At 36.7% G+C, this 14,520-nt stretch overlaps 1 protein-coding gene across 3 annotated transcripts in view; it reads right to left on the bottom strand.

Annotated features, from left to right (window-relative positions):
• The window catches only part of LOC308649229 (endogenous retrovirus group K member 21 Env polyprotein-like), a 78,557-nt gene that overhangs the window by 20,539 nt on the left and 43,498 nt on the right, over nt 1–14,520 (bottom strand). Inside the window, exon 3 of one of the 3 annotated variants that reach the window (XR_014022042.1) lies at nt 8,190–8,984. The exons of 1 other annotated variant lie outside the window; for it this stretch is intronic. Coding sequence is in view for 1 of the 2 variants with exons in the window: in XM_081294763.1 (XP_081150889.1) it covers nt 10,252–11,928 (1,677 nt within the window). In the remaining variant the exon portion in view is untranslated. Of the gene's footprint in view, nt 1–8,189; nt 8,985–9,886; nt 11,931–14,520 lie in introns of those variants that run through there. One more of the 3 variants, XM_081294763.1, reaches the window with a different exon arrangement.

Here is a 14,520-nt window from a genome sequence, read left to right as displayed (position 1 = left end):
ATGTTTAGTTTTGTAAATTCAGATAGACTATTTTCCAGAGTGTCTGTACCATTTTTCATTCCTAACAGCAATATATTACAAATTGGCTTCTCTGGGGGCTGTGGTGTGGCTCATCAGCAGAGTGCTCACCTAGCACATGCAAGGCCTGAGTTTGATCCTCAGCACAAATAAATAAATAAAGGTATTGTGTCCAACTACAACTAAAAAATAAATATTTTTTAAAGAATTAGCTTCTCTGCATTCTCACCATTTTTTTATTTTTATATTTTTAATTTTTAATCTTCTATTAGGTGTATCATAATATCTCACTTTAGTTTTAATTTGAATTTTTTGCTTCCTAACTAATGATGTTAAATATCTTGGATTCTGTTTTTTTTAATTTAAGTCTCATGTTTGATAAAGTGTTTTTTACACTTTTGCTCATTTTCTAATTGGATTTTTTATGTGTTGTTTCTTTTTTTTTTAATATTTATTTTTTAGTTCTCGGCAGACACAACATCTTTGTTGGTATGTGGTGCTGAGGATCGAACCCGGGCCGCACGCATACCAGGCGAGCGCGCTACCGCTTGAGCCACATCCCCAGCCCTCTAATTGGATTTTTTAATGTTGAATTTTGAGAGTTCCTTATATATTCTTGAAATGTGGCTTGCAATCATTTTTATCCCACATGTTAGCTTATCTTTCAAACATCTTAACATGTTCTTTTGCAAAATTAAATTTTTAATTTTGATAAAGACCAATTTCTTAGTTTTGTTTTGTTTTGTTTTGTTTTGTTTTGTTTTTTGTGGTTCATGTTTCTAGTCCAAGGACCTTTTCCTTGCCCTAGGTCCCAAAAACTTTCTTCTATATTAGTTGATAAATGCTTTATAGTTTTATATTGTACACTTAAGTCTATGGTCCATTTTGGATTAATTGAGGGGGGTTAATGAGGATTTAATCTAGGAGCACTTTACAACTGAGATATATCCCCAGCCCTTTTCATTTCTTATTTTAAGACAGGGTCTATCTAAGTTGCTCAGGAGCTCACTGATTTGCTGAGGATGGCCTTGAATTTGTCATCCTCTGAGAATACAACAATGTGCCACTGCTCTGCTCCCAGCCTAATCGTTCTTTTGTTTGTTTGCTTGTTTGTTTTTTGAAGTTGTGAGATGTAGAGTAAGGTTTGTTTATTTGTTTATTTATTGCCTATTTTCATTTCTATTTTTCCCATTTCTTATCCTCTTGTGGGTTGCCTAGATATATTTTAGAATTCTACTGAGTTTTTCTAGGGTGCTTTTAAGTATATCTTTTTATATTTTTTTAATTCTTTCTCTAAATATTACAATGCCCATATGATGCATATCACAGTGTATCAATATCAGCATTAACATCTCACCATATTAAGTATTTATAAAACTTAGATTACTTTTGATCATTTTACTCATCTCACTTTTAAATATAAATGTTAAATATTTCATGTATGTTTTAGGTACCATATCAGATAATATTTTAGTTTCAAATTCAAATAATTTTAAAACTCACTAAGCAAAAGAATTAGTCTGTTAATTTATTTTTAACTCTGTTTTTGTGTACTCTCCCTTTTAATTCTTTCTCAAGAAAGCAGCCTCTTGTTAGTATTTCCTTTGTTTAAAGAATACTCCATAACTTTTTTTTTCTGGTATATGTGGTATTGGGGATTGAACCCAGGGCTTTGTGCATGCAAGACAAGTACTCTACACATTGAGCTACATCCCCAGCCCCCTTTTGGCCATTCTTAAGGGTAGTTCTAGCAAAAAATTATCTTAGTTTGCTTTCCTCTAAAAGCCTTTGTTTCTCCTTCCTCCCCAACCACATTTTCACTAATCTGGATATTTAAATAAAGTAGTGTCACTTCCTTGTGGTGTCCATGGTCTCAAGTTAAGAAAGAAAGAAAGAAAGAAAGAAAGAAAGAAAGAAAGAAAGAAAGAAAGAAAGAAAGAAAGAAGAGGAAAATTCACTTTAATCTTTTTCTTTTATAGGTAATGGAGCGTGTCAGTCACTACAGCATCTTCCAAGACTTTTTGCTTTCTCTTTAACTCTCTCTGTTTCAATTATGATGTATATTGGCATAGAATTCTTTGTGTTTATCTTGTTTTGAGTTTCCCTCAGCTTTTTGAATCAGTTATCTGTATCTTACACCAATTTGGGAAATGTTTGAGCCATTATCTCTGAATGATCATTAGTAACTCCTCCTTATTTTCTGGGACCCCAGTGATATAACTGGTGGATCTTTTTTTTTTTTTATTGGTTGTTCACAACATTACAAAGCTCTTGACATATCATATTTCATACATTAGATTGAAGTGGGTTATGAACCCCCAATTTTACCCCAAATGCAGATTGCAGAATCACGTCAGTTACACATCCACAATTTTACATAATGCCCTATTAGTAATTGTTGTATTCTGCTACCTTTCCTATCCCCCACTATCCCCCCTCCCCTCCCCTCCCATCTTCTCTCTCTACCCCATCTACTGTAATTCATTTCTCTCCTTGTTTATTTTCCCATTCCCCTCACAACCTCTTATATGTAATTTTGTATAGCAATGAGGGTCTCCCTTCATTTCCATGCAATTTCCCTTTTCTCTCCCTTTCCCTCCCATCTCATGTCTCTGTTTAAAGTTAAACTTTTCTTCCTCCTCGTCCTCCCTGCTCTGTTCATAGTTGCTCTCATTATATCAAAGAAGACATTTAGTATTTGTTTTTTAGGGATTGGCTAGCTTCACTAAGCATAATCTGCTATAGTGCCGTCCATTTCCCTGCAAATTCTATGATTTTGTCATTTTTTATTGCTTCATAGTACTCCATTGTGTATAGATGCCACATTTTTTTTTCATCCATTCATCTATTGAAGGGCATCTGGGTTGGTTCCACAGTCTAGTTATTGTGAATTGTGCTGCTATGAACATCGATGTGGCAGTATCCCTGTAGCATGCTCTTTTAAGGTCTTTAGGGAATAGTCCAAGAAGAGCAATAGCAGGGTCAAATGGTGGTTCCATTCCCATCTTTCCCAGGAATCTCCAAACTGCTTTCCAAATTGGCCGCACCAATTTGCAGTCCCACCAGCAATGTACAAGTGTACCCTTTTCTCCACATCCTCGCCAGCATTTGTTGTGGTTTGACTTCATAGTGGCTGCCAATCTTACTGGAGTGAGATGGTATCTTAGGGTGGTTTTGATTTGCATTTCTCTGACTGCTAGAGATGGTGAGCATTTTTTCATGTACTTGTTGATTGATTGTATATCCTCCTCTGAGAAGTGTCTGTTCAGGTCCTTGGCCCATTTGTTGATTGGGTTATTTGTTATCTTATTGTCTAATTTTTTGAGTTCTTTGTATACTCTGGATATTAGGGCTCTATCTGAAGTCTGAGGAGTAAAAATTTGTTCCCAGGATGTAGGCTCCCTATTTACCTCTCTTATTGTTTCTCTTGCTGAGAAAAAACTTTTTAGTTTAAGTAAGTCCCATTTGTTGATTCTTGTTATTAACTCTTGTGCTATGGGTGTCCTATTAAGGAATTTGGAGCCCGACCCCACAATATGTAGATCGGAGCCAACTTTTTCTTCTATCAGACGCAGAGTATCTGATTTGATATCAAGCTCCTTGATCCATTTTGACTTAACTTTTGTGCATGGCGAGAGAAAGGGATTCAGTTTCATTTTGTTGCATATGGATTTCCAGTTTTCCCAGCACCGTATGTTGAAGATGCTATCCTTCCTCCATTGCATGCTTTTAGCCCCTTTATCAAATATAAGATAGTTGTAACTTTGTGGATTAGTCTCTGTGTCCTCTATTCTATACCATTGGTCCACCCGCCTGTTTTGGTACCAGTACCATGCTGTTTTTGTCACTATTGCTCTGTAATATAGTTTGAAATCTGGTATCGCTATACCGCCTGATTCACACTTCCTGTTTAGAATTGCTTTTGCTATTCTGGGTCTTTCATTTTTCCATATGAATTTCATGATTGCTTTATCTGTTTCTACAAGAAATGTCGTTGGGATTTTGATTGGCATTGCATTAAACCTATAGAGAACTTTTGGTAATATCGCCATTTTGATGATGTTAGTTCTGCCTATCAATGAACAGGGTATATTTTTCCATCTTCTAAGATCTTCTTCTACTTCTCTCTTTAGGGTTCTGTAGTTTTCATTGTATAAATCTTTCACCTCTTTTGTTAGGCTGATTCCCAAGTATTTTATTTTTTTTTTGAGGATATTGTGAATGGAGTGTTTTCCTCATTTCCGTTTCAGAAGTTTTGTCGCTGATATACAGAAATGCCTTTGATTTATGCGTGTTGATTTTATATCCTGCCACTTTGCTGAATTCATTTATTAGTTCTAGTAGTTTCTTTGTAGACCCTTTTGGGTCTGCTCGGTATAGAATCATGTCATCTGCAAATACTGATAATTTAAGTTCTTCTTTTCCTATTTTTATGCCTTTAATTTCTTTCGTCTGTCTAATTGCTCTGGCCAGTGTTTTGAGAACTATATTGAATAGAAGTGGTGATAGAGGGCATCCCTGTCTTGTTCCAGATTTTAGAGGGAAGGCCGTTAACTTTTGTCCATTCAGAATGATGCTAGCCTGAGGCTTAGCATAGATAGCTTTTACAATGTCAAGGTAAGTTCCTGTTATCCCTAGTTTTTCTAATGTTTTGAACATAAAGGGATGCTGTACTTTGTTGAATGCTTTCTTTGCATCTATCGAGATGATCATATGGTTCTTATCTTTAAGTCTATTGATGTGGTGAATAGCATTTATTGATTTCCATATATTGAACCATCCTTGCATCCCAGGGATGAATCCTACTTGATCATGGTGCACAATTTTTTTGATGTGTTTTTGTATTCGATTCGCCAGAATTTTATTGAGGATTTTTGCATGTAGGTTCATTAGAGATATTGGTCTGTAGTTTTCTTTCTTTGAGGTGTCTTTGTCTGGTTTAGGCATCAGGGTGATGTTGGCCTCATAGAATGAATTTGGAAAAGCTCCCTCTTTTTCTATTTCCTGAAATAACTTGAAAAGTATTGGTATTAATTCTTCTTTAAAGGTTTTGTAAAACTCCGCTGTATACCCATCCGGTCCTGGGCTTTTCTTGGTTGGTAGTCTTTTGATGGCTTCTTCAATTTCATCCATTGATATTGGTCTTTTCACATTGTGTGTATCCTCCTGACTCAGTCTGGGCAAATCATATGACTTAAGAAATTTATCGATGTCTTCACTATCTTCTATTTTATTGGAATATAGGTTTTCAAAATAATTTCTAATTTTCTTCCGTATTTCTGTAGCATCTGTTGTGATATGGCCTTTTTCATCCCGTATGCTAGTAATTTGAGTTCTCTCTCTTCTTCTCTTTGTTAGCATGGCTAAAGGTCTGTCGATCTTATTTATTTTTTCAAAGAACCAACTTTTAGTTTTGTTAATTTTTTCAATAGTTTCTTTTGTTTCAATTTCATTGATTTCTGCTCTGATTTTAATTATTTCTTGCCTTCTGCTACATTTGCTGTTGTTATGCTCTTCATTTTCTAGGGCTTTGAGATGAAGTGTGATCTCATTTATTTGTTGGTTTTTTCTTTTTTTGAGGAATGACCACCAGGCAATAAATTTTCCTCTTAAAACTGCTTTCATTGTGTCCCATAGATTCCGATATGTTGTGTCTGTATTTTCATTTATCTCTAAGAATTTTTTGATTTCCTCCTTTATGTCTTCTGAAACCCATTGATCATTCAGTAACATATTGTTCATTTTCCATGTGATGTAGGATTTTTCCTTCCTTCTTTTATCATTGATTTCCAGTTTCATTCCATTATGATCAGATAAAATGCAAGGTATTATCTCCACCCCTTTATATTTACTGAGGGTTGCCCTATGGCATCATATATGGTCTATTTTTGAGAAGGATCCATGTGCTGCTGAGAAAAAAGTATATCCATTTGATGATGGTTGATATATTCTATATATGTCAGTTAAGTCTAGGTTATTGATTGTGATATTGAGTTCTATAGTTTCTTTATTCAACTTTTGTTTGGAGGATCTGTCCAATGGTGAGAGAGGTGTGTTGAAGTCACCCATAATTATTGTGTTGTGGTCTATTTGATTCTTGAACTTGAGGAGAATTTGTTTTATGAATGTCGCAGCACCATTATTTGGTGCATAAATATTGATAATTGTTATGTCTTGTTGGTGAATGGTTCCTTTTAACAGTATATAATGTCCTTCTTTATCCCTTTTGATTAACTTAGTCTTGAAGTCGATTTTATTCGATATGAGTATGGCCACCCCTGCTTGCTTACGAGGACCGTGTGCATGGTATATTTTTTCCCATCCTTTCACCTTCAGCCTGAGTATGTCTTTTCCAATCAGATGTGTCTCCTGGAGGCAGCATATTGTTGGATTTTTTTTTTAATCCATGATACCAGCCTATGTCGCTTTATTGGAGAGTTTAAGCCATTAACATTCAGAGTTACTATTGATATATGGTTTGTACTTCCATCCATGTTTGATTATTTATCCTTTTTTAAAAAAATTTAGTTTGTTTCTCTATGATTATCTTTCCCCTTGCCCTCTGTCTTTACTGAGGCACTTCCTACTGATGGTTTTGGTTATTGTTTTTCATTTCTTCCTCGTGTAGTGTTTTGCTCAAAATGCTTTGCAGTTCTGGTTTTCTGGCTGCAAATTCTTTTAACTTTTGTTTATCATGAAAGATTTTTATTTCGTTGTCATACCTGAAGCTTAATTTTGCTGGATACAGAATTCTTGTTTGGCATCCATTGTCTTTCAGTGTTTGAAATACATTGTTCCATGCCCTTCTTGCTTTCAGTGTCTATGATGAAAAATCCGTTGTTAACCTTATTGGTTTACCCCTGAATGTAATCTGTCTCCTTTCTCTTGTAGCTTTTAATATTTTCTCTTTGTTCTGTATATTGGATATCTTCATAACAATGTGTCTTGGCATTGGTCTACTGTGATTTTGTGTGCTCGGTGTCCTGTATGCATCTTCAATTTGTATATCTGTTTCCTTTTTTATTTCTGGAAAGTTTTCTGTAATTATTTCATTCAGCAGGTTACTCATTCCCTTGGTTTGAATCTCTGTACCTTCTTCTATCCCGATGACTCGTAAGTTTGATGTTATCCCTAACTCTTGGATGTTTTTCTCGTGATTTTTTACCATCCTTTCTGAGTTGGCTAGACTCTTTTCAAGATGATATATTTTTGTCTTCATTATCTGATGTTCTGGCTTCTACTTGCTCCACTCTGTTAGTGATACTCTCAATTGAGTTTTTAATTTGGTTTATCGTTTCCTTCATTTCTAGAATTATTGTTTGATTATTTTTTATAATCTCTATCTCCTGATAAAGATGCTTAACTTCTTCTTTTATCTGTTTATGTAATTCATTCTCAATGTGTTCTTTCGCTGCTTGAATTTGCTGTCTTGTATCCTCTTTAAGGTTCCATTCCATCTGTCTAAGGTGTTCCTTGAGTTCTTTATATGACCATTTTTCTGATGACTCTAGGTCCTCCTGAATATTTAGGCTGTCCTGCATTGTTTGTACTCCTTTTCTTCCTTGCTTTTTGAAGCTGCTCATGTTACTTCTTGTTCTGTTTTACTGATGAGTTAGTGTTTACTCCTATAAATTTATTAGATGCTTGGGAGGAAAGGTATTAGAAGGGAAGGGAAGAAGTCACTGTAGCCGCAGGTTTCAATGAAGTTATCTCCTCCACTGCAGTCTGATGATGTCAGTTCTCTGCCATGGTGGTATCTCTTGCAAATGGCGACAGTTCGTTTCCCTTTGCTGGTCGACCAATGCAATGGGTGGGTCCTTACTGTCTCTCCCAAGCCCCGTTTCAAACCTGTGGCCACTACCTATGAAGGCTCAGTAGGCATTTACCTCCGTAGGATGAGAAGGGCTGACCAATTGTTTCAGCTGGATGGATTAGTGCTGAGTCACAGCTGTTTGTCTGTGTGAAGCCGGCGAACGGGAGCTTGAATTCAGCCGATCAGGGCTCAGTGTGTGTTCTGAGAGGCCCAGACTGTTCGCCCCAGATCCACGTCAGCTCAGCATTGCCTAGTGATCCTGAGCAAACAGATTTAGGTTGTTTATGACTCCCTATGCCTGCACAGCTGAAGAGGTCAGAGACTTGATCTCTCTGCGCCCGCCACCATGTTCGGGTCTTTTGTTTTTATTTCACAAATGACATTGATTACTTTTTACTAATGAACTGTCACTTGTTCATGGTGGAGGGGTCATGTGGGTTTTTATTCAGTTTGCTAGTTTTTTGTTAAAGATATTTGTGTGTAAATTCATGAGAGAGATTGATCAGTTCTTTTCTTTTTGTGCTTTCTGTGTAGTTTTGGCTTTAGCCTCCTCCTGGTCTCATAAATTGAAAAGTGTTTTCTCTTCGACTGTTTACTCAGAGAGATTATATGGAATGGGATTAGCATTAATTTTTCTTTAAATATTTGGTAGAATTCTCCAGTGAAATCAACTGAACTTGGAGATTTCTTTTCTTAAGAGTTTAAGCTAGGGATTCAACATCTCTTGGAGTTGTTGGGTGAAATGATCACCTAATATATGTTGGGTAAATTTGTTATTTTGTGCTCTTTAGGAGATTTGGTCTATTTCATCTAAATTGTTAAATTTGTGCATGAAATGCCGTTTGTAATATTTTTTAATACTTTTAGTTATTGAAGAATTTGTAGGAATATTGCCTATTTAAATTTTTATATTGCTAATTTGTGTCTTCTCTCTTTTTACATATGTTAGTCTTGCTAGGTGTTTATCATACTTACTGGTCATTTTAATAAAGATCAAACTTGCTTCTACCAGGTTTCTGCTTTCAATGCTGTTGGTATCGGCTCTGATCTTCCTTATATTCTTTCTTCTGTTTGTTTTGGCTCCATTTTTCTAATTTATTTTTTTCCTGTTTCTTTAGGCAGGAATTTAAATTATTGATATGATAATTGCCTCCTTTTTTAAAGAGAGAGTGAGAGAAGAGAGAGAGAGAGAGAGAGAGAGAGAGAGAGAGAGAGAATTTTTAATATTTATTTTTTAGTTCTCGGCGGACACAACATCTTTGTTTGTATGTGGTGCTGAGGATCGAACCCCGGGCCGCATGCATGCCAGGTGAGCGTGCTACCGCTTGAGCCACATCCCCAGCCCAATTGCCTCCTTTTCTAAGGTGAAGTATTTCATGTATAAAACTTCCTCTTAGCACTGCATTATCTGCATTTCACAAAATTTGGTATCTTGAATTTTCATTTTGGTTTAGCTCTCTTTAAAAGATTTTTTCTGAGATATCCATTACTCAGAAGTGAGATATTTAATTTCCAAGGGTTTGAAGATTTTCCTGTTATATTGTTTTCTAGTTTGATTCCATTATATTCAGAGAGCATAATCATCCTATATGGTTTCAATTGCTTTAAATTTGTTGGAGTTCTTTTGACTCAGGATATTGACTTTTTCTGGATTAATTGATCTCGTTAAAATACCCAGTATAGTGTTGAACAGGCATGACAAGAGTCATCCCCTAAGTTTAGAGGGAAGAATTCAGTCTTTCCCCATTAAGTGTGATATTATCTCCAAGTTTTTCATGAACCTCCTTTTGTGGGTAACCATTCTGACACGTGATTGGGTGGCTCCCGTTAAGGGTCTGAGGTGCTTTGGCTGTGTCGAAGCTTTCCCGGCCCTTTCCTGATGAGAGAGCCCATCCGTGTGGGGGTGTGCCTGACCACTGACCCCGGGGACCCAATCACTGACCCTGACCTTGGAGTGCAGCCCCCCCTCAACCTTCATTGGATGGAATTCTCCCCTGAATCTCTTGTTCCCCAATAAAAGGCTACTCCCCGGCATGTTCACTCTCTCTCCTGCTAGCCCTGAGTAATCCTTGCTGCCCTGCTGGGCAGTTAGAGGAGGGAACCAGAGAGGGGAGCCATCTTGGACCTAGCAATAGAAATAAGGTAACTGAGTCTGTGTGTTTTATTTCGATCTCTTCTAAATAACTTTATGCCTAGAACCTCATTAATGAAACCATTGCGCAGGTCGCGTGGTAGAATTATCGCCCCTTTCTTTTCTTAACAATGAGGCAGCGGTTCACTCTCTGGAGTTTCTGGATCCTTGATTGAAAGACTCGCCATCCTATGATTACAACACAAAAGAGAATTAACAGCAAAGAGAATAATCCAATAATGTACCAAGCGGAGTGTTTAAGAATATTTCCAGGGTTGAATCCATTTAACTACTTCAATATTTGGTTAGCCAAAGAAGAAGGATCTGAAAAATCAGCTCTATTATTTTGAATGTCTTGGATATGGTGATGAAGTTCCAGAATATCCAAGCTGTTATTACTATTTTGCCAAATACCTAATAAATGGTTTTTAACCTTCTCCCAATCCCAGAGAGAAGCATTGTACTTGGCAGCTGTAACACATACATACTTATAATTAGTATGGCATTTAAGCCTTTCTTTAAATTTTAAGGCTGAAAGTTCATTACCTATGTCTATAACAGTCACCTCTAAGGCGTTTAATTTAGTCTCAATCCTTTCATCAATATTTACTTGATTACGCAGAGCCTTGGAAGTATTTTGAGCTAAATTATTAAGAAATTTTGCATGCTGAACATTCTGAGACAACGTCAGAGACGCAGAGACAGTTGAGGCAATGAATGAGACCAGCGCTAAAACACCAACAATTATGACTCCAATAGCACGTTTAGGTCTTGTTAGCTGGGCATGAATTTGCTGCAAGACTTGTAAACCAGCATCAGCATACCATGGCTCTGAAATATTAGCAGGTAATAAAACGAAAGAGGGCTGATGAAGTATCAGCACTCCTTTTTCTCCATTATACCTAGTAATACAATTGGTTAGGTTGCACTTATTACAAGTAACAATATATCTGTCATCTATCCATTTAACTTTTACATTTCCAATAATTAAAACATAAGGAGATTGGACACAAGCTCTTAAGCCAAAGCAAGATCCCTCTTTACAGTTCTTGCTGACAAATTTTGGTAAAGGTTTATCTGTAAAATGTAAATATTCTGAGGCAGCCATTAAACGCCAAATATCTTTTTGAACACCTCCTTCACTATAAGTCAAAATATTACTAACATATCCTGCAGGTGTCATGGCAGAATTTCTTCGTAATTGTCTCTTATCAATTTTTGGAGACCAGTCTAAAATATACCCACTATCTTTAGACACCTTATGTTGTACAGGAAAGGTATTTACACAATCCATCCATTTAGGAAAGGTGCCGATCTCAATTATAGAACTATTTGAACAGTGGGGTATCGGTGGAGGTTTTGCAGAAATGACTGGCTTGTTATGGGAAAGTCCCATCTTAATTACTGATCTAGTACTAGGTTTTAAGTCCCCATAAATAGAATTATTTGTCAGTCTAGGTCTACCAATCGCTGTCTTTTCTTCGAATGATACTTTCAGACAGCCAGCATGTTTATCATGTGACCAACACAAAGGTAATTGGGCACTGTAGCCAGAATATTTAAATCTAGTCACATGATTGGGAGTAATATGAGTATCTGTAAATCCTCCCATCATGAATGAGTCATTAGGAAATACTGGAATAGATTCTCCAGTCCACACAGCTGGGTGTACCAGGGGTGGATCTGGGAAATATGTCCAATAAGTGTCTACTTGATTCCCCTTTACCTGACAGCCCAGTAGGGCAATTACTGTTGTTACCATCAAGACTGGGGTCCTGCTCTTTCCTAGGCATCGAAGTATTCGGGAAGCCTGGGTTGTTAGCTTCTTCACATCTTTCCATGAAATCAGCTTTTCAGCTGGTTCAATCTGGTCTTTCTTCATCTTTTTTCGATATCTCCTCCTTCTGGGTAGTGGCTCCTCCGGGTCGATCCTCAGTCGCTTGAGTGTGGGTTCTATCTCTTCCATGTCTGATAGCACGTTCAGGAACCCAAATAGGACGGAAAGCACCTTCTGGGAAGATACAAGCATGGCCTCTACCCTGCATTATCACTGGGTCTGGACCCTTCCACTGACCAGTCTGTAAATCTTTCCACAGAACTCTGCCTAAAGGGCCTGTTACTGAGGGAGACATTTGTCTCTCAGCAGCAGTGTGACCTTCTGAGTCACAGTTTAAAAAATTTAAAACAAATAAGGCATGATTAAGGCTATTTTGGGGAGTCACAATCCTATTCCCCCCTTTTAATTTTTGTAATTGAAGCTTAATAGATAAATGAGCTCATTCCACAATGGCTTGACCTTGGGGGTTATAAGGAATTCCTGTTTTATGATTAATTTTAAACTCTTGGCAAAATTGTTGAAGAGAAGAGCTTACGTAAGCTGGAGTATTATCTGTTTTAATCTGCATAGGGCACCCTAAAATGGAAAAAGCTGCTAAGCAATGAGAAATTACATGTTGAGTATTTTCCTTAGTACGTGCTGTGGCAAAAATAAATCTAGAATAAGTGTCCACTATGACATGCACATAACATTGCTTACCAAATTGAGGAATATGAGTTACATCCATTTGCCATATTTGATTTGGTTTTAATCCATGGGGATTTACCCCTGATGGCAGAGATGGAGTGTGAATAACACACTTAGGGCATTGGCTTACAATCTGATGAGCTTGTTCTCTGGTAATATTAAATTTTTTACATAAGCTAGAAGCATTTTGATGATGCAAGGAATGGGAAGCTAGTGCACAGTCATATGAAGACATCTGTTGACAAAAAGCTACTAACTTATCAATTTTGTCATTACCTGAAACTAGAGGTCCAGGAAGATTAGTATGGGCACCTATGTGTCCTATGAAACATGGGTACTTTCGCATTAGCACTGTCTTTTGTAAATCATGAAATAATTCAAATAACTCCTGTGATGAAGTAAACCCAATAATTGAAGTTTCAATATTTTTGGTAACTCCGACTGCATATAAGCTGTCAGAATAGATATTAATAGGCTCATTTGAAAAGTAATCTAAGGCACAAATCAGAGCTTGAAGCTCTGCTCTTTGGGCAGAAGTATAAGAAGTTTGTATTACCTCTGTGTGAACACAGCTGAAAAAACTGCCTTACCTGAGTTGGAAGCATCCATGAACACTGATAAATCTTCCTCTATTGGATAAGCACGTACAATTTTTGGAAAAATAAGTGACGTTAATGATGCAAATTGTACAATCTTATCACGAGGATAATGGCTATCTATCTGCCCAGGAAAATCAGCAAAACCTATCTGCCATGAGCTAGAAGTTTGAAAAAGCCAATTAGTCTGTTGATCAGAAAATGGAATAATTATGATATCAGGCTCAGATCCAATTAATTGTAAAATCCTAGTTCTACCTTTAATTACTAATTGAGCTATAGAATCATGAAAAGGAATTAATGTTTTTTGAGGGGAGTGGGATAAATAAATCCATTCAATAACTCCTAATCTTTGCCATATGGCTCCTGTTGGGGTATGCTCAGTTGGAAATATTAATCAATACACTATTTCTTTAGGATCTATTCTAGGAGGCTGTGCATTTTTAATTGCAATTTCAACTTTTCTTAAGGTTGTTTTAGCTTCCAAGGTTAGCTGACGTGGAGAGGTTGGAGAAGGATTTTCTTGTAATATCTGAAATAAAGGACTTAACTCAGAAGTAGTTAGTTTTAAGGATGGCCTCAGCCAATTAATATCTCCTAATAGTTTTTGAAAATCATTAAGGGCATGTAACTCTTTAACTCTTATCTGAAGATTTTGAGGACGGATTGTACATCTTTGAATTATCTGACCTAGATATTGAAAAGGAGACACCTTTTGAATTTTTTGAGGAGCTATACATAAACCCATTGCTGTAAGTGAAGTCTCTAACTGAGTAAAAATTTCTGAAAGTACCTCTGGATTAGCATGAGCCAATAATATATCATCCATAAAAATGAATAATATATGTATCAGGAAAGTTATTTTTTATGGGATCTATCGCCTGATCAACGTATTTTTGGCACAGTGTAGGACTATTACGCATTCCCTGGGGAAGTACCTTCCAGCAATATCTTTTAACAGGTTTCTTAAAATTAATTGCTGGGACAGTGAAAGCAAATCTTTCACAATCTTCAGGATGTAACCTTATAGAGAAAAAACAGTCTTTTAAATCTATTACCATCAAGCTATAATCTAAAGGGATGGCTGTGGGGGAGGGAAGTCCTGGCTGTAATGATCCCATAGGCTGAATTGCTTGCTTTATTGCCCTTAAATCCTGTAGTAATCTCCAATTTCCTGACTTTTTCTTAATAACAAAAATAGGTGTGTTCCAAGGACTAAGCGTTGGTTCAATATGACCAGCCTGAAGTTGTTCCTTGACTAATCTATGGATTATTTTAAGCTTTTCCCCTGAGATGGGCCACTGAGAAATCCATATAGGCTCCTCTTTGAGCCACATGATTTTTTCAGCTGTTTTAGGGATCGGGGAAGTACTCAGGGCCCCTAGTAAAAATTTTGGTTTGGAGCATTTACTAATCTTTGACGTGGAGACTGGCTTGT

Source organism: Spermophilus citellus, assembly GCF_964194105.1.
Source record: "Spermophilus citellus genome assembly, chromosome: 5".
Classification (NCBI taxonomy): Eukaryota; Metazoa; Chordata; class Mammalia; order Rodentia; family Sciuridae; genus Spermophilus; species Spermophilus citellus.
This window is presented reverse-complemented; position numbering and strand designations above follow the sequence as displayed.